This window comes from Squalius cephalus (genome assembly GCF_949319135.1).
Source record: "Squalius cephalus genome assembly, chromosome: 18".
Taxonomy (NCBI): Eukaryota; Metazoa; Chordata; class Actinopteri; order Cypriniformes; family Leuciscidae; genus Squalius; species Squalius cephalus.
In genome coordinates, this window is record NC_137139.1 from 23,352,497 (window position 1) to 23,373,895 (window position 21,399).

General features: G+C 37.2%; 2 protein-coding genes across 3 annotated transcripts in view; both read left to right on the forward strand.

Annotated features, from left to right (window-relative positions):
- c1galt1la (core 1 synthase, glycoprotein-N-acetylgalactosamine 3-beta-galactosyltransferase 1, like a) overlaps positions 1-21,399 on the forward strand; it is a 73,997-nt gene that overhangs the window by 42,086 nt on the left and 10,512 nt on the right. The window contains exon 1 of one of the 2 annotated variants that reach the window (XM_079848821.1): positions 18,892-19,273. The exons of the other annotated variant lie outside the window; for it this stretch is intronic. The gene's annotated coding sequence lies outside the window, so the exon portion shown is untranslated. Of the gene's footprint in view, positions 1-18,891; positions 19,274-21,399 lie in introns of those variants that run through there. 2 annotated transcript variants of the gene reach the window in all.
- LOC307145900 (polypeptide N-acetylgalactosaminyltransferase 6-like) lies at positions 75-12,089 on the forward strand. Its single transcript, XM_079849537.1, has 10 exons — positions 75-577; positions 1,235-1,407; positions 2,806-2,955; positions 3,424-3,658; positions 5,248-5,365; positions 5,625-5,825; positions 7,375-7,506; positions 7,607-7,708; positions 7,871-8,029; positions 11,915-12,089. The coding sequence occupies exons 1-10, from the start codon at positions 102-104 to the stop codon at positions 12,026-12,028; spliced, it is 1,860 nt and encodes a 619-aa protein (XP_079705663.1). The 5' UTR covers positions 75-101; the 3' UTR covers positions 12,029-12,089.

The following is a 21,399-nucleotide window of genomic DNA, read 5'->3' on the forward strand; positions in this document are numbered from 1 at the left end:
TTTTTTTTTTTGAACAGTTAAGTAGCCTAATGATTGCTTTTCCTTCATAAGTGATATTTTGTCTTTTTCCCACAGGTGGGTGTCTGAGATAAACCAACAGAATGCGCCTGAGATGTCGTTTCTCCCCCCTAAAGCTTGCAGTTCTGGGCGGCACGCTTTTCATGGTAATTCTGGTGGTGATCCAGAGGGATGTTGGCAGTGGTTCACTTCAGGACCCTTGGTTGCAAGATCTCTCCATCAAAAAGGAGAAGGTTTTCGAAATGGTCCGCGAAGCGGTCAACAATTTCGGCTTCCAAATTGGAGCCCCGCAGCCCCCGTCAGTGGTAATGCAGCCCACCGTAGACCGAAATTGCCCCCCTGGCTTCTACACTCAGGCGGAACTCAAACCATGGATGGAGAGACCTCCTCTGGACCCAGAGGCCCCGGGAGCTGATGGCGCAGCCTTCCAGAAGGCCAGTATGTCTACGGAAGAGGAGAAGGAAAAGCAGGAGGGCATGACCAGGCACTGCTTTAACCAGTTTGCCAGTGACCGAATCTCCTTGCACCGCAGTCTTGGAGAAGACACCCGTCCGCCCGAGTAAGAATAGGCACATTGTTTGACACCATGAGAAAATGTAGAATACAAACAATTCATTCAATTCACCATCCAATCCGACATAATAATGATTCCCTTCATAGATTAAAGGTAGGCAGCCGCAACACCCATGACGTGCGTTATGTTTGCTGGCATTTTATGTGCCTTTTAATTAACGGTGACACATTTGATCTGTTTACACAGAAACTTGAAGGTGCAGACTCCTGTTGATTTAAGGCCTGGGTCTAAAGCTGTATAAATGCTGCCCAAACACTCATTGTTGATTAGAGTCTTTACTGTTCTGCTGCTTATGCAGTTTTCTAATCACATCTTCACCTGTTGCATTACTCTTAAAAATAGGTTGACTGTTATGAGGTTTTCTCTTAAATCTTATCGTATTTAAACACCATGTGGAGTAACTGGCTATAAACAATTAGCATATGTCCTCATTTTCATATTACCGATAAATGCAATGTTTAAACTCATATTTTTGAATTCCATTTTTTTGAGGTGTGCATGTATATATTTTTTTTATTATGAACTATATGTATATAAATATTGATATAATATAAATATAATGTGTGTATAATATAAAAGTATTGATGTATTTTTTTTATTTCATACATAAATTTGTTTACTTTTTTCATGTGTTGCTTACAGGTGTGTCGAGCGAAAGTTTCGCCGCTGTCCTCCTCTTCCCACCACGAGTGTGATCATTGTCTTTCATAACGAGGCATGGTCAACACTTCTGCGCACCGTGTACAGCGTGCTGCACACCTCCCCGGCAATCTTCCTTAAAGAAATCATAATGGTGGATGACGCTAGCACGGCAGGTGGGCCCGGCTTTATCAGCTCCTGCTGTAAAAATTAACCACTAGTAGTGTTCATCTTTGTTCTTGTGCCGATGGCAAACAGTTTTATCTAATGAAATATTATGGAATGTCATCTGTGAAAGTGCTTCAGCTTGTGGATAAAGTATCACCAGTTAGAGAAAAGGGAACCAGTTCGAGATGCAAAAAAAAACTGTAGGAGAATCTAAAGAAAGAAAATGATTCGCTAACTAGTCCATAGCAAAACTTTATTAAAGGTATAGTAGAGGATTTTCTTTTTCCGGGTGGATCATCAAGACTATTGGTCCTCCTAAGTGTCAATCATTCTGGTGATATGTTTACGTAAGGCCGTCGTACGTGCTCATGTACACGATTCACACGATGGCGTGCGCTCAAAACACAGGTTTGGCTTCCCACTGATGCCTCAGTTGCGAAGTTTCTACTTGACAGGTAAAGTTTGGCATGCTATTTGGAGAAATCCATTTAAAATCACTGCTAGTAAAAGTTAATATAAGCTATGATTAGCTCGTGCATACGTTTAATAGGCGTTCCCTCTCGGGAGCAGGTAGTGTTGCGCATGTGCATTTTTTCAAAAAGTGGAGAGGGTGGTTCTTTTCTAAAATTCGGGAAAATCCTCAACTATACCTTTTAATTAAAGTTTTTTTTTTTTTTTTATGTACCATCATGAGCTTTAGGTCCTTACATTGTAAGGAGTGCAAGTGATAAGATAAAAGGAAGTGTGTCAGTTCGCTTGAAGTCTCACCACAGGAAATATCACTTCATCGGTGCAGCAAGCTTTTTCATGTCTATTTTTAGACAGAAAAATGTCACATTGAACAGTTGACAATTAAAGTTTCAGCTTACTTGTGAATTTAACACAATCAGTATATAAGCTTGAACTCGTATACTACTGTTCAAAAGTTTTGGGTTGGTTAGAGTTTTAAAGGTTTTTGAGAAGACGTCTCTTATTCTCACCAAGGGTGCAGTGATATTGTGAAGTGTTATTACAATTTTCTGTTTTAATATATATAAAAAAAAAAAAAAATGTATTCCTGTTCTAGCAGTTCCTCTTCAGTGTCCCATGATCCTTCAGAAGTCATTCTAATATTCTGATTTGCTGTTTAAGGAACACGTATTGTAAATGTTGAAAACAGTTGCTGCTTAATATTTTTGTGGAACCTGTGATTTTTTTTTTTTTTCTTTTTTCTTTGATTCTTTTGTAACATAGTTTTACTCCACTTTTGACTTTTGAAAAAAAAAATCCTATTGACCTCAAACTTTTGAATGGAATTGTCATAACTATAACTATTATAGTACTTTGTTTTTCATACAGAAGAAACGAAAATAAACAAGATTACACTAATGTCGTCTTTCCACATTTGATATCGTATGATCTTGTAGAACACCTCCATGAAAAGCTGGATGAGTATGTGAAGTCATTGAAGATTGTGAAGGTAGTGCGTCAGCAGGAGAGGAAGGGTCTGATCACGGCGAGGCTCCTCGGAGCCAGCAAAGCTGAGGGAGAAATCCTCACCTTCCTGGATGCTCACTGTATGTATTTCATCACACTTCATGACTTGCCATGTCCAATTCCATTGTCTAACATGATTTTCCAGTTTCTGTTCAAACATCATTAACATCCACCAGTCTCTTTAATATATATATTTTGTGTGTGTGTTGTGATGCAAAGTAGTCTTTCAGGAACCTGCTTTTCAGGTGCACAGGCATGAGCTTAAAACGGTTACTCCCATGATGTCTTTTTTCCTTCTTCTGGAACTCATGTCCTTTGCAAAGTTATGCGCTGTGACAAAGAGCTAGTATGTGAAGCCAGTGTAGGCCCCATTGAAGCCTAGCCACAACTCATGTTACACCTGATGCTTAATTTTTTCCAATTTTACCTTGTATATAATCAGTTAAAGGGTTGAAATATGTGACAGATCATCTTAGCATATATGCTTGAGTAGCACATTTACAAACCCTTAAGCAACTTCTCTCTTGTCCTGTTTTTGTTAATGAAAGGTGAATGTTTCCATGGCTGGCTTGAGCCTCTCCTTGCTCGCATTGTTGAGGAGCCCACTGCTGTGGTGAGCCCTGATATCGTGACCATTGATTTAAACACCTTCCGGTTCCACAAGCCTGTGGCCTCTGCCCGTGTCCGAAACAGAGGAAACTTTGACTGGAGTCTCACATTTGGCTGGGAGGCCATTCCAGATTACGAGAACGCTAAACGCAAGGATGAGACCTACCCAGTAAAGTGAGTCATGGACGTTTTTCTTTCTAAGATTGACAGTTTCCAAGAATGGCTGCAAATTTACATATTCATTTTGTAGTAATTGACATATCAACCTTTCCCAAGAGAGGTGTGTTTGGTCTTTCTTCTATTAACCGAAACGTTTAAATGCAGTAAGTCATTATCGCAAATAAAACCTGACGGAGTGATCAGAAGTGGTCTTGTATCACCCAAAAGGTTTTTTTTGTGTGATTATGATAGGTCGTATTTGTTTCATTAGTACTTGCCAAAAAAATTAACAAGTTAAAATATTGAACAAAGTTTAATTTGTCTGATATAAGCTAGAATACTACTAATTTATTTTGTGTACATAATGTATAATGGTAGCCCTGATGTTTCTCTATTGGTTAAATCATTTCTGACGTAATCTAACAGGGTGCCATGTATAGATGCATCTATCACATGTAATTTCGACAGCATGCTCCATCAAAACACAATGTTACACTGTTGGACATTTGCATACTACGCAGTGTGTTGTGTTAAGGAAATGCTTCATATATTCATGTCATCTCATCATGTTCTTCAGGATCATGTTCTTCCTGTCAATCCGATTTTTATGAATGAGATTACTTGGCTGGTTGTATCAAGTGTCATTTGAGTATCAAATTAACCACTTTCACTCAGTTTACTATGACCATGTCTTATAATGGATTACTGAGGTTAGGCTGCATGTCTCATATAGTTTACTATTCATAACATCAGGCAGTATGTGTTCATCTTGAACAAGTGCATTGACGTCTTTGTATTTACATCATTTCACCAGCTAGTTGAATAAAAAGATGCTAAATGGAACCTGAATTCAAAATAATCATTGGTATATAAAAATGAATATGAAATTAATGTCTTTATAATATTTAGTTACAGTATTATTTTAGAAAAGTTGGAGTTGTTTGCATCTGCATGGCAAACTTTGGTAACACTACGGAAGCTGTATTTATGATACATTATAAGGTTATTCTTAAGGTATTATAATGCATGCATAGTACCTTAAGAAAACCATGTGTCATTTCATGAATAATAGTAACAACAGTTATAATACGGTACATTATAATACTTACCTGTGTGTGGTTATAACTTTCAAAAGAGTATGATGATTTATAACACCATAAACACTGTAATATCCAATTAAGTTGTTATAATCTATTGTCACATATCTTGAAATTAAGATCTGCACAGTATCTTGCTAAATCATGCATATTTACACAAATTACACATTTCTGCATGTTTTTGTTTTAAAAAAAAAAACAACTTCCAAATCAGTTTTTTTTTTTAAATATATTTTCTTATTTTGTTTTATATAGAAAAATTAGTTGAGAAAAACAGAACAAGTTGCAACTTTCAGCCCAAGAGATGAATGGATGGATAACTGGAAATAACTAACTTTTCTTAAATTAACAACTAAATACTATAAACAAATGCATAATAATTTTCTCTTTTTTTAACTATCTGCAAACCAGTGTTTTTTCTGAACTGAGTTCAAAAACAACAGGATCTGACATTGGCTCTCTGGCTACACGTCCTATTCATTTTATTTGCCCTGTTCTTCCTTTCAGAACTCCAACATTTGCTGGTGGTTTGTTCTCTATATCGAAGGCCTACTTTGAGAAAATTGGGTCCTACGATGACAAAATGGAGATATGGGGTGGTGAAAATGTTGAGATGTCCTTCAGGGTGAGTTCAAGCTCTTCATAGTTCACCTGCAGCCATATTAATGACTAATATAATGTTAAAACAAGTCAAGTCAGCTTTATATATTTATAGTTTCAAAGCAATTTCATAGTAATAAACAGGAAAATGATGGTTCGATGATGCAAACTGAATTCAATTCTGCTGTAAAGCAGAAAGTTTAAAAAGCTGATAGTGTCATTATTCAGCTGAAATCAGTTGTGTGTTGAAGAGCAAGCTCTATATGTGTGTTCTGTGCTGTCAGGTGTGGCAGTGTGGCGGACAGTTGGAGATAATCCCCTGCTCTGTCGTGGGTCATGTGTTCCGCACCAAGAGTCCTTACACCTTTCCCAAAGGTTCAAATGTCATCACACGTAACCAGGTGCGCTTGGCTGAGGTGTGGATGGACGACTTCAAGCTGATTTTCTATCGACGCAGCCAAAGCGCAGCTAAAATGGCCAATGATGTAAGAACTACTTTCGCTTTCAGAGGAGTGAAATTCAATTCAATTCAATTCAAATTTATTTGTATAGCGCTTTTCACAATACATATTGTTTCAAAGCAGCTTTACAGAAAGTGCATTTCAGAAATGTACATAGAAAAATAAAGTTAGTTAATCATGTATTAATTTAGGGCATAACATCGCTGGCGTCGAGTCGTCTCTTCACGGGCGTCGAGTCGTCTCTTCACGGGTGTTGGGGCATCTGAAGTCTCCATGAGAGGCTGGATACAAACTGGAGTTGACGTACTCCATTTATAACAGAAGAGCAGATGGGAAATAATTAGCATAGCTGCTGTTCATAATATTAATGCATTTGATCCGATTTAACTGTAGTATAAAAGGTAAGTATTATGTGAATGCTTGGCTAAAGAGATGCGTCTTTAATCTAGTTTTAAACTGGGACAGCGAGTCTGAGCCTCGAACAATATCAGGAAGACTATTCCAGAGTTTAGGAGCTAAATGTGAAAACGCCCTCCCTCCTTTAGTGGACTTAGATATCCTAGGAATGACCAGAAGCCTCAAATTTAGTGATCTTAAAGAGCGCAATGGATTGTAGGGCGATAGAAGATCCGTTAAATACACTGGAGCTAAACCATTTAGGGCTTTATAGGTCAGTTGTAATACTTTGTAATTGATACGGAACTTAATAGGTAACCAATGTAGAGATGATAGAATTGGTGTTATATGATCATATTTTCTTAACCTAGTAAGAACTCTAGCAGCTGCATTTTGGACTAATTGTAGCTTGTTTGAGGATGCAGGACAACCAGCTAATAAAGCATTACAGTAATCTAGTCTTGAGGTCATGAATGCATGAACTAACTTTTCTGCATCAGAAACAGATAGCATGTTACATAGCTTAGCAATGTTTCTAAGGTGGAAAAAGGCTGTTCTTGTAACATATGAAATATGATTTTCGAAAGACAAGTTGTGGTCTAGTATAACACCCAGGTCTATTACTGTAGTGGATAAAGTAACAGGACATTCTTCTAAATTAAAGTTGGACCAATAAGTAATACCTCCGTTTTATCTGAATTTAATAGCAGAAAATTACACGTCATCCAGTATTTTATATCTTTAACACTATTTAGATAATTTAGTGTTTTCATCTGGTCGTGATGAAATATATAATTGAGTGTCATCAGCATAACAGTGGAAATTAATTCCATGTTTTCTTATAATATTACGAAGTGGCAGCATATATATTGAGAATAGCAGAGGGCCTAACACAGATCCTTGCGGCACTCCATAGTTTACTGACGTTATCTTCGATATTTTTTTTTTTTTTTCCATTTAAACAGACAAAATGGTAGCGGTCTGATAAGTACGATCTAAACCAGTTTATTGCCTATCCCTGAACACCAGTGTAATTTTGTAGTCGATCTAGGAGTATTTTATGATCTATAGTGTCGAACGCAGCGCTAAGATCGAGTAAAACCTTGTGTTTGTGGTTATGTATCTATCTAGCTTTATGCATGAGCGTATGATCAATTTGTTTCCTGTGTGACTGTAGAACAATTTTGGTGATATCTCTGACCGTCTGAAACTCAGAGAGAACTTACAATGCAAGAACTTTTCTTGGTATCTTACCAATGTCTACCCAGAAGCCTTTGTCCCTGATCTTACCCCCACCAAGTTTGGAGCTGTAAGTCCTTTTTAGAGCACAATGATAACGATTTGCCATTTTAAACCAGTCTGGGTCCAAACATTTATTTTAATTTGATGTTTTTTTTTTGTTTGTGTAGCTCAAGAATATGGGATCACAGCAATGCCTGGATGTAGGAGAAAGTAACAATGGGGGAAAGCCTGTAATTATGTATATATGCCACAACATGGGCGGTCATCAGGTATAGTACCATTGCTGTGTCATTCACATTGATATTATGAGTAGTAGAGGTGCTTTTAAAACAAGTGACAATTGTTATAATAAGAAAAACTAGTCATTTTGACCGAGGATTTCTTCTTGATCTGAACAGAACAGATGTTCATCATGATGTGTTTGTTTTCAGTACTTTGAATATACATCACATAAAGAGCTGAGGCATAACAAATGGAAGCAGCTCTGTCTGCAAGCGTCTCCTTACCCAGAGCCAGTGAAGATCGAACACTGTACACTGAAGGGCAAAGGCAGTTCTTTGTCTCCTCAACAAGAGTGGGTGTTCACAGAAGTAAGTATCCTCTCAGAACAGAAACGATTTACTCAATTGGTCTTTATTACTGTCGTGGTTAGTTTCTGTTTCCTTCCTCTTCTGTTTACTGTTTTGGTTTGGGGATGTTCGTTGCAGTTTTTTTGGCAGGTCACGAACTAGCTGACATCTACACTTGACTAACTAAAAATATGAAGCTTTAAAATATAAGTTTGATATTTGTTAGTTAGTTAGTTAGTGTGTTTGTTAGTTAGTTAGTTAGTGTGTTAGTTAGTTAGTTAGTGTGCTAGTTAGTTAGTTAGTGTGCTAGTTAGTTAGTTAGTGTGCTAGTTAGTTAGTGTGCTAGTTAGTTAGTGTGCTAGTTAGTTAGTGTGCTAGTTAGTTAGTGTGTTAGTTAGTGTGCTAGTTAGTTAGTGTGCTAGTTAGTTAGTGTGCTAGTTAGTTAGTGTGCTAGTTAGTTAGTGTGCTAGTTAGTGTGCTAGTTAGTGTGCTAGTTAGTGTGTGTGTTAGTGTGTGTGTTAGTGTGTGTGTGAGTGTGTGTGTTAGAGTGTGTGTGTTAGAGTGTGTGTGTTAGAGTGTGTGTGTTAGAGTGTGTGTGTTAGAGTGTGTGTGTTAGAGTGTGTGTGTTAGAGTGTGTGTGTTAGAGTGTGTGTGTTAGAGTGTGTGTGTTAGAGTGTGTGTGTTAGAGTGTGTGTGTTAGAGTGTGTGTGTTAGAGTGTGTGTGTTAGAGTGTGTTTGTTAGTGTGAGGAAAATAAGTATTTGAATACCCTGCTATTTTGAAAGTTCTCCCACTTGGAAATCATGGAGGGGTCTGAAACTGTCATCGTAGGTGCATGTCCACTGTGAGACATAATCTAAAAAAAAAATCCAGAAATCACAATATATGATTTTTTTTAAACTATTTATTTGTATGATACAGCTACAAATAAGTATTTGAACACCTGTCTATCAGCTAGAATTCTGACCCTCAAAGACCTGTTAGTCTGCCTTTAAAATGTCCACCTCCACTCCATTTATTATCCTAAATCAGATGCACCTGTTTGAGGTCGTTAGCTGCATAAAGACACCTGTCCACCCCATACAATCAGTAAGAATCCAACTACTAACATGGCCAAGACCAAAGAGCTGTCCAAAGACACTAGAGACTAAATTGTACACCTCCACAAGGCTGGAAAGGGCTACGGGGAAATTGCCAAGCAGCTTGGTGAAAAAAGGTCCACTGTTGGAGCAATCATTAGAAAATGGAAGAAGCTAAACATGACTGTCAATCTCCCTCAGACTGGGGCTCCATGCAAGATCTCACCTCGTGGGGTCTCAATGATCCTAAGAAAGGTGAGAAATCAGCCCAGAACTACACGGGAGGAGCTGGTCAATGACCTGAAAAGAGCTGGGACCACCGTTTCCAAGGTTACTGTTGGTAATACACTAAGACGTCATGGTTTGAAATCATGCATGGCACGGAAGGTTCCCCTGCTTAAACCAGCACGTCAAGGCCCGTCTTAAGTTTGCCAATGACCAGGAGTCATGGGAGAAAGTCATGTGGTCAGATGAGACCAAAATATAACTTTTTGGTCATAATTCCACTAAACGTGTTTGGAGGAAGAAGAATGATGAGTACCATCCCAAGAACACCATCCCTACTGTGAAGTATGGGGTGGTAGCATCATGCTTTGGGGGTGTTTTTCTGCACATGGGACAGGGCGACTGCACTGTATTAAGGAGAGGATGACCGGGGCCATGTATTGCGAGATTTTGGGGAACAACCTCCTTCCCTCAGTTAGAGCATTGAAGATGGGTCGAGGCTGGGTCTTCCAACATGACAATGAACCGAAGCACACAGCCAGGATAACCAAGGAGTGGCTCTGTAAGAAGCATATCAAGGTTCTGGCGTGGCCTAGCCAGTCTCCAGACCTAAACCCAATAGAGAATCTTTGGAGGGAGCTCAAACTCCGTGTTTCTCAGCGACAGCCCAGAAACCTGACTGATCTAGAGAAGATCTGTGTGGAGGAGTGGGCCAAAATCCCTCCTGCAGTGTGTGCAAACCTGGTGAAAAACTACAGGAAACGTTTGACCTCTGTAATTGCAAACGAAGGCTACTGTACCAAATATTAACATTGATTTTCTCAGGTGTTCAAATACTTATTTGCAGCTGTATCATACAAATAAATAGTTAAAAAATCATACATTGTGATTTCTGGATTTATTTTTTTTTTAGATTATGTCTCTCACAGTGGACATGCACCTACGATGACAATTTCAGACCCCTCCATGATTTCTAAGTGGGAGAACTTGCAAAATAGCAGGGTGTTCAAATACTTATTTTCCTCACTGTGTATATGTGTGTGTATATATATATACAGTATATATATATATATATATATATATATATATATATATATATATATATATATATATATATATATATATATATATATATATATATATATATATATATATATATATATATATATATATATATATATATATATATATATATATATATATATATATATATATATATGTGTAAACAAACATAAAAGTTATACTGTGTATTAATGTACACATTACACAAGTTAATGGTTGGTATGATTTAAAAAAAAAAAAGAAATTAATACTTTTATTCAGCATGATGGATTTAATTCATCACGTGACAAATCTTTTGTAACAATAAAATTGTCTTTACTATTTCAAATAAATGCCGTTCTTTTAAACTCTGTTCAAATAATCCTAATAAAATTAATCACCGTTTTAAAAAATATATTAACCCAATATTAACAACATTAATGATAATGAGAAATGTTTCTTGAGCACAAAATCAGCACATTTGATTATTTCAGTGTCACATGATCCTTCAGAAATCAATGATGCTGAAATAAATTATATTTTAGAATAAATTGTTAAATCGCAATAATTCTTCATAATATATTACTGTTTTGCCTGTATTTTTGATCAAATAAATGCTGCCTTGGTAAGCATAAGAGATTCAACATTTATAAATCTTACAGACCCAAAACCTTTGTACAGTACTGTATGTGTTAAATATAATTATATTATTAAAATGAATAAATAATGTTGTCATTACGTGGGTGAACAAATTAAATACAGAATCTGTTGAATTTTCAGTTCAACTTTTCACATAAATCTATAACTCCTGATGTAATTTTTTTTTATTTTTTTTTTATTAAATTTTCACTTCAGGTCGCAGGTATTTGGACAGTAATGTAATTTTATGTTGTTGTTTATTATTATTATTATTATTATTATTAACAACAATAATTAGATTAATTTTAATTAGTCATAATAATGCTAGCCTATATTTGTGATATCATCCTTGGACATTAATGTTTGGTTAGGTGTAGATATCAGCTAGTTTCAAATTGATAGAGCTCAGCTCGATAACGTTTTACAATAAGGTCTCATTTGTTAACATTAGTTAAAGGAGAACTCCGGTCAATTTTAACATTGAGCTAATTTTTTTGTAAATTTGGAGTGCTGTCAGTACAGAGAACGACGACAGAAATCTGTGTTGCCTACACCGTGTTATCCTCTTTTTAAAATTTGCACCCTGTTGACTTCAATGGGGCAAGTTTTAAACCTGCTTTTAGCCTCTTAACATCCTTGATGTGTCATTACAAGTGCACAGCCAATGTGAGTGATTCCTTTAGAGTGAACACGGGTGAATCTGACTGCAGTAGATGTGAAAGATATTAATAAAAGTGATGTTATTTCAGCCAGCGCTCATACCTGTATTTACATCCTGTTTTCGGCTGAAGTCCACAGTAGTCGATTGTCGAGTTCTGCTAGCAAGTCTTTCTCAATGTTCATTTACACCACTAGAGAGAGGACTTTGCTAAAAAATTCGAATTGCTGTGCTTTGTTAAAATTATTATTTTATTTTATTTCAGGAGCAGCTACTGAAGAATCCGTCCTCTGGAAAGTGCCTCCATAAGAAGGGAGACAAGATATTAATGAGCCCCTGCAATCCAACAGACCATCACCAGCAGTGGGCTTTCAGCTGACCTCACACTCCAACCGAGGAGCAAGGACGTTCACTCCTTTAAGACACAAGAGGGAGGCCAGCCGGCAAGCTCACTGTAGTTCACTGGGTAGTTCATATCCATAAGCTCCCTAAGACATAGTGATCAGACTGCGGTCAGGATGCTCAGGGAAGACAGTGGAGATCATGGAGCATTGGAGTGTGAACATTCTGGCAGCAACATTGTTTACTTGATGCATTTTATTGCCTGATTGAGGTTTACTGCTGCTTTAAATTGGTGTAGGTTTTATTTATTTTTAAAGAAATGGAAAATTAAATATTTTTGGAATATTGCTAGTGTTAAGGCCAGTGAATGGCCGGCCTTGCCAACTTGTGGGTTTTGTTCAGCTGTACTAAATTGTCACAAGGCAGCATTGGTTTCAGGTCCTTCTCTTGTGTCTTTGCACTTAAAGCCGTCCGTATGTGAAGCAGAATCATGTGACTTGCATTACATGGTTGCCGGGGTCTTTTGGGGGAAATCATGCTCTAAAAATGAATACGTGTAACTATCCGTTTCATCGTCTTCACCTTTACGCCATTGTTCTTTCTAGATTTTGAATACAGATTTATTCTTTGAATCTGTAGATTGGAGCTTTCAAATGTTTGATTTGGAAAAAAATACACTCCCTGAATCACCTGAAGACCCGATTAGCTTGTTCAGGTGTACGTTATTAGGGTTGTAGTTCTGTGGAACTCCAGTTGAGTAATTGAAGAATTCTGAACTAGTTACTACAGTTACTACAATAAAATAGTGATACCTTGATATTGACCACAATTCTCAATCTGCTAACTCAGCAAATATAATAAAGCACCAAAACAAATCTTCTGAAAACTTGCGCTGTCTTCTGGAGACTCTATTCATTCATCATTGTTTTACTATAGCAATAGTTACTAAGGTATTTCATCAAGGCTGCATTTATTTGATCAAATATAGAGAAGAACAGTAATATTGGGAAATATTATTACAGTTTAAAATAATGGTTTTCTATTTTAATATACTTTAAAATATAATTTATTTCTGTGATGCAAAGCTGAATTTTCATCAGCCATTACGCCAGTCTTCAGTCACATGATCCTTCAGAAATCATTTTAATATGCCGCTTTATTATCAATGTTGGAAACAGTTGTGTTGCTTAATTTTTTTTTATATAACTTGTGATAATTTATTCAGGATTCATTCATGAATAAAAAGTTGAAAAGAACAGCATTTATTCCAAATAGAAATATTCTCTAACAATGAAAATCTTTACCATCAATTTGTAACAATTTAACATTCTTGCTGAATAAAAGTATTGAGTAAAGTCTAAGAAATATACTGACCAAACTTTTGAACGGTAGTGGATATTGTTATAAAAGACTTCTATTTTAAATAAATGCTGTTATTTTGTAATTGTGATACTGAAAAAAAGTATCACAGGTTAAAAAATATTAAGCAGCACAACTGTTTCCAACATCGATAATAAATCGGCATATTAGAATGATTTCTGAAGGATCATGTGACTGAAGACTGGCGTAATGACTAATGAAAATTCAGCTTTGCATCAAATAAATAAATTATATTTTAAAGTATATTAAAATAGAAAACCATTATTTTAAATTGTAATATTTCACAATATTACTGTTTTTCTCTATTTTATGTATTGATCAAATAAATGCAGGCTTGATGAGCATAAGAGACTTATTTCAAAAACATTAAAAATAGTAATGTTTCCAAACTTTGACCGGTAGCCTACTGTATGTCAGAGTGCCATTATTCAATAATTAATTTCTCTTTAATGTGTTGTGATTGAGGTCAGCGGTTGAAGCAAAACATGTCATTTCCCACTTTCACCAAGAGGAGGCAGGCGACTTCATATTTTTGTTTGAGAGGGTTGTAAAAATAAACTCTGAGAAAATGAAGGTTGTTCGTTGAAGATCTGTAAACACAGGTAACATAGGGGAGAGTGGGGTGAGTTGTGCCAGTTTTTACTCAAAGTGACTTTAAAGTGAGGCCATGACAGTAATGCCTTCAACTTAAGGATGTACATGTATTTCAGGATGTTGTGCATCCCTGAGAATAATAACTTCGGATCTGAAATAAATAGTTTCAGAAATATAGCTTTTGGGAAAAAAGTGGTCTCATGGCACAACTTGCCCCTGGTGCGGGGTAAGTTGTGCCTTTTGGGGAAATATGTTGGGGTAAATTGTGCCAGTGCTTTCTGAAGTAAAACAGAACATTTTACTGTTATGAACCGTATGCTATATGAAAGCAAGACAAATTCAATACAAAATGACTAATTTAAGGTTTATTTAGATATTGTCACCCTGGAATACCATAGCATGCGTTTTTCCTACTATGGTCAATTGCATGGGGATTTTGTATTGAACACAACTCTGGATCACAGTGTCATAGAGACAAGGGGGCGGGCTCATTTTACTCAGACAACCCATCAGTCTCTCAGGATCATTGTGAAGCTATCAAGCTACGCCCTAGCAACCATTTAGAGCACCATAGCAACACAATATATGATAATTGTGACTCATTTCAGGCAAAAAGGCTTTGGCAATAGATGCCTGTTGACAGAACGCTGTCTGTCAATTATGTAACATAAGAATAAAGTTACTAGGCTAATTTCTAAACATCCTATTGTGACTTAGGCCACTTAAAAACTGAATTAAACTTCTCTTTATTAACATAGTGCAAACTCAAAACTGAAATCAGTGTTAGCTAAATTAAACAAATAGCAGGTAGGCCTAAGTCGAACAATGATGAGGCATGACCATCTGCTCACTTCTCAAGATTATCCCCTGTGAGTATGTAGGTCTCTAGGTGGTCTGGATCTGGCACAACTTACCCCATGCCCTTTGGCACAAATCACCCCAGACCCACAAGATTGAATAATTAGCATGATCCAGCAGTTAAGAGCTAACATCATGCTAACTGTATAGACTCATTGTGTAGCCTACTAAAGCACTAAAACATGTGTGAAATGTTTTCAAACTTGTCTATAATTGTCCAGACACTACAATCAAAAAAACTTAATCATAGAAAATGTACTTTGAAAGGGAAAAAAGAGTTTTTTGCACTAAAATGTGCTTAACTCTCATGCCATGTATCTCTCTTCTTTGGAGGATGAGTAAAATTGATTGCTTTTCAAAATTATGTGGTCACATGACCAAATTATTCTATAGTTTTCCAGAACAAGGGGTGGAACTACTTCCCCCCTGGCACAAATCACCCCACTCTCCCCTATGCTTTCACTGATAACGTTTGTGTTTGTATAGGCTATGTTAAGGCTGATAACGTTTGTGTTTGTATAGGCTATGTTACGGCTGCTTTTCAACCTTTATCTCCTTTAAATATTTACCAGTTTCCGCCTAAACACCAATTACGTTAAATTAACATGCTAGCCTACTTCAGTTCAAACAATAGCCTATATCGTTTTGAAGACAGGTGTCTATAGTACCAGGCCATGTGTTAACATTAAAAAAAGCTGTATTAGTAATATTTCTGTGAAAAAAAAAATATATATTTTTAAGGGTCAACAACAGTATTCCCAGTAGCCTTTATAAGGCGGTATTGCACAGTCCATTTGCACAACATTAAACAAAAAATTATATATATATATAGAAGTATAATAACCACACATTTCTCCAGATCACTCTTTTGGAGTTCTTATTTGGGAACTTGATTCATTAGGCTACATATCCATTGAGTTCATGTTTGAATATATGAAAGGTGTAAATAAAAATGGATTCCTTTTTAATTATCATTTTGACACTCTAATGGCCCGTCAATTATCAATATCAATTAGGCCTACACAAAGGTATTTTGTATCAACTGCATAGTTACAGTACATTCTGTTTCTGTGCACACTTCAGGACACCAGGGGCCCGTTATTCGTACGTCGCTAACTCAGTTAGCTGGATTTGATTGTTGGCGATTTGGCATGATCTTGGATTGTTTGGTTCTTCGACGCTCATCCTGGACTTGCTGTCATAGGTGCGCAAACTTAAACCTGCTCGGGAGCAGGCTTATTTCATGTTAACAGGATTAGACTGCGGCTTCAAGCGGAGCTGATACGGGAAGTCCAGCGCAGCGCGATAGTGCACTTTCTGAGATATATATTTTTTCTCGTGACTCGTGAGATTGTCGTTTACATTATTAATTTGTTGGAAACGCACATTTATTTTCGACTTGTCGGAATCGGGCTTTAACTACAGCACAAACTGTTCGCATTGCCCTAAGATTATTTGCGAGTGGCTCTTTCCTTTACACTATTGAACTTGATGAACTTGATGGCAAGTGCTGTCTGTCGTGTCATTCGGAGTTTACCTGGCGCTTTTAGGTTTAAAAAACAGTTTTAGGTTTTTTGTGTGTGTGGCATTTCCAAGCCACTTAAGACCCAATGTTGTAAAGCAGTTTTTTTAGTCTATTATAATTTTTTATGAAGATCATGCAATCATGAGTATGCCGATTACAGTAGGCTATATGTCACTCAGGCTTCACTAACGTGACTGCCATCGGCCTCAATGAAGGGGATTATGTGAACAGAAAGGGGGTTCACAATGTAAATGTGCAGCCCAGTTACTATTGTGATTCTTAATATTCCAGATTAGTAATATTATATCAAATTAAAAAAAGGCAGTTGACTAAAATCACAAATGTGAAAGCAAAATGGCCAGGATCTGTGCATGACTTAAGAATTTTCAGAGATTCACATTTATGCACATTATTTGAAAGTGGTAAGGAACGTTCCACAATTAAATATCAAGCTCACTGTATTACATACACTTATGCTGATCCTATTAGAACTGCATTTTTTCATAGGTGATTATGACATGTTCCTGCCTGCAGACAGGTGTTTTATGACCCCATTCCCTGACCCAAACCAGTTACAATGCAGCTCTAGCCAGGACAAGGGCACACAATGAAATTAACTTTGGCTAACTAAAGGGAAGATTTCAGTGTCTGAAAAGTCTGAGGGTTGCACACCTGACAGGGCCTGTGACATTGTTGCATGTGCCATATTACACAACATTGCCAAAAAAAAAAAAAAAAAAAAAACCTTTTCATTAAATATTTAATAAAAGACAAATATGCTTAGTTCCTTGAGTTTTATTTCAATTGTTCTTTGTAAAGAAAAGCCAGTGGTGAAGTGCCTGCAACAAGAGATATTATACACATGCCTCATGCAACAAATAAAAAGGAAAAGTTGTCTATACACTGCCCACCTGTAGGCCTATGTCTCCTCTGTCTGTGCAGACTCTTCTGTAGGCCTTTCTGTAGATGTGGAATCCTGCAACTTATATTGCAGCCATAAAGCATACAAGTATAAATTAAGTAAAGTTATTTATGCACTTGCAGGTAGGCTAGTTCCTCTATATGACAGTCATCTGAGAGGGTTTATTCACTATCCAGTGCAATGGAAACAAATGGACATTACAAAGTCTTATACTTTCTTTCCTTTGGAAAATTAGAAAATGTCCACTTACTGCACATATTTCAGCCACCACTTTCTTGGGAACAGATACAAGTGTTGGTGTATTGTGTAAAAGTGCACAAAAGAGGAAAACACAATGTCATTACAATGAACTACACTCGGGAAAATGTGATCAATAACTCATGGAAAAATATTTTTACATTAACATAAGTTTATCAGTTTTCACTTTCACAAGTCAAAGCAATTCATCATTACCCAAGATTTAGCAGTTGAAATGACTATACGGCCTTAATTTAATGCAGCAAAAATTATTTTACTGTGTAGGCTACTAAGATCTTTTCTTTTTTTCTCAGCCTTTTTCTTGGTTGCTTTTATAAGCAGACAACCATTTATTTAACAGTGCCTTTTATAAAAGAGACTATAATATAACTAAAAATTACCATTATGTAGAATATTTTTGTATTACACTTTTATTTGTTCCCATGTTCTAGTGTGGTGACTCTGACATTACAATGAACAAAGTAATTATGCAATTATTAAAATACAAATATATAGGCTAATAAGTGAGAAAAACATCTAACATGGCCACTTCTAATGGATTTAAATTGTCTGCTACTTTTTGCCAGCCCTCTCTCCTGGCTTTTGCAGACTTTGAGGTGTTCCCTGGCGTTTTTATTAAACATTAAAATTCCGAATAAACTTCGACTATATTAGTTCTTGCTCTGCTGAGGAGAAAAACTGAGCCTGCCCTTTGGCCACGCTGAGCAGCCAATAGCAGCGTTGCTGATCAATGTTTCTACTATCGATACATATCCCCTTTTAAACCAGCGCATGAACGCGCAATTATCTCAGATAACTCAATCCAGCTATACTAATCATATCCGGCAAGTGTGTTCGAAGAACCTAATTAGCCAGATCATGATTAGCACGATGATATCATCTTGGATGTGTAATTTGATCTCGGATGTTTTAAGCAACGTACGAAGAACGGGCCCAGGAGAAAATTGCAAGATTAATCTTGATTATTTTTTTCTATTGGCATCACTTAATAAAAAAAAAATGAAGAAATAAATACAAATATGCACATGGTTGTGTAAAATAAAAAGGGTATTTATTTAAGTATAGTTTAATTTGTAATTGTGTTGTATCTTTATTACCACTGTATATTTTGCAATCTGATGGTTAAGCACTTTATTCAGCTTTAAAAAGAAATGTGTGTGCTATACAGGTAGGCCTACACATAATGTACTAAATATTAAAGAATGTTTTATAATACATTTTACAATTGATTTTGTCTTTAGTAGCTTACAATTACAATACAAAAGTAAATTTAATTTTAAATGTTATAATCAAATTTGTCATCCCTAAATTGAGCGACGGCCCCCTAGTGGGCGGGGACACCCATGACAACAAACTGGCCATTCCTCCAATCAAACACTTCGCTACTGCTCTCGGTGTGTGATGCTGACACGGTACTCGCTCATGATGACAGAGGATCTGTTGTCCGGTAATAGCGCACAAAGAGGCCCAATAACCATTCGGTTAATGGCAAACCCTCTGCTAATTCGAGGAAAAATAAGTCGGGTGACTGGCACACACTCTGCCTTTTAAATAAGGAATTAAACCCTCAACGTCTGTTAATGTGTAGACGTCACAGCACGCACTCAAAAGCAACCTGACGCGCTCCTTTCATGTAAGCTCGCGGATATTGAGGGAAAGAAAGACTGAAGGCATGAAACTCACCGGAGCTTACAACATTGTTTGGGACGGTGAGAGGCTTGCAGAGGGGAGGTAAAGAATGCAAGGTAAGGGCCTTTGTCCTAGATCTCTGGTGCACCTCTCATGTCAACAAGCGCATGCATTGTGTATTTTGGTTGTCCTATGCATAAACCATTTAACACAGTATTGCAGAATGTTATTTATTTTATCCGTGCACAAGATAGGTCTATATGTAATAACTTAATAAAATTCCGTGCCGCATTCTGTCTATTAATCCACTTTGGATAAAACCAGCATTAGACTTGGATTTAGGGTCTTTGAGGATTTCCTGTGGTAAACATTCGATTTGAACACTTTCATTAAATTAAATATTAAGCCTAGCTGTTGTAATAGATAGTTTAGGTTATATATAAAATGGTTTCATAATGTAGGCTATTTCATCCACCATATAAAGGGTTTGCTAGTCAACCTGAATGTCACTTGTCAACTTTGTCAAAATTAAATTTTTAAACAGTAGCAATATGACTAATGGACTGGCAGCAGCAGGTGCCTAATTCTTGGAAATGAGGGTAAGAACCAAGATTTGTCAGTCACGCAAGGTAACCAGTTTATAATCTATTCCTCAGATTTATCCTGCCAGCAGCTGAATCCTAAATAGAAAATGGGCTTAGTGTATCAACATGCTTGAAGTGATTTTAGGAAGAACTCATATGCTTTGTGTATTCAATTAAATAATGTTATAATTCAGTTCACACAGTATACTTAACCCTAATATGTAGAAATCTCATGGCACCTCAAGTATCCATTTGGCTTGTGTCTTGGTGAAAAGCTAATTAATTAAATCACAAACATTAATGAAAACTAAGAAAATGAAACACTAAAAAATATTAAATATTTTATTTGTTTACCTGCATGTAATTTTACCATTGGGCTAACTGACACCAGAGACCCCACAAACATGCAGTGTGTTGTTAATTTAGTTAAATATTAACTTAAAATCTCACGGGGTAGCCTAGCCTACTTCAAATAAATATTTCAGGTCAAATATGGTAGGCCTATTTCCACTGACAAAAAAGTTTGGGAATTCCTGCTCTAGAGAGAAGCAGAAATTTATTTGCCAGGTTTTCTGTGATTTGGCTGAAGGGGTAAATAGCGTAAATTTGTCTAGTCGGGAAAATCAAAATGTGAACAGGAAAGGAAATGCACTTTCAGAGCGGTGGAAAATTTACGCAGGGCTCCAGATTGCGACCAAATGCAACCTTTGTTTTCCTGCAGGTGCGACTAAATTTTGTTAGAGGTCTGCACGTTGAACAACTGATAAGAGCTGCCATTTCTGTTATATGAGAAACGGCAAACGAAACGAAAGCGGAACAAAACGCCTTGGGTTACTATTGTAACCCTCGTTCCCTGAGTAGGGAACGAGACGCTGCGTCGATACTCGACACTTTGGGGAATGCCTTCGGCATGATGCGTCTGAAGTCTGTAATGGAACTACTCCAATCTTGATTGGTGCTGTGTCTTTCGTCACTCGTGACGTTGCATGTGATGGTGATCCGGAAGCTATAAAAGGACACTGGGACATAGCCGCGTCAGCTTTTGAAGGGTCGAAGCAAGTCGTTCTCAGGAGCGCGAAAAGTGTGGCCGAGGGACGCAGCGTCTCGTTCCCTACTCAGGGAACGAGGGTTACAATAGTAACCCGAGATGTTCCCTTTCACAAGGGAACTCCCGCTGCGTCGATACTCGTCACTTTGGGGAACAAATACCCACGCCGCCATACTGAGAGACCCCGCCCTGGTGTGAAGCAATCTGGCACACTCAAGACATGAGAACTTGTGAACCTGGTGTAGAGGGCAGATCCAGACTGTAATGTTTTATGAAGGTGTGTGGGGAGGCCCAGCCAGCGGCATCACAGACCTCTTGAAGAGAAACCCCTGCTAGCAAGGCTCTAGAGGATGCCACTCCTCTAGTTGAGTGGGCTTTTATCAGGAGAGCTGAAGGCAGATTGCGCACCTCATAAGCTGAAGAAATAGCCTCTACTATCCACTTGCTAATAGTCTGTTTGGAGACCGGGGAGCCCTTCTTGGATAACCCAAAACACACAAACAGGTGGTCCGACTTCCTCCAGCCCGAGGTCTTATGCACATAGGCCTCAAGAGCCCGGACCGGGCATAACAAGTGTAGTTTAGCTTGATCAGCCGACACATGCGGTGGA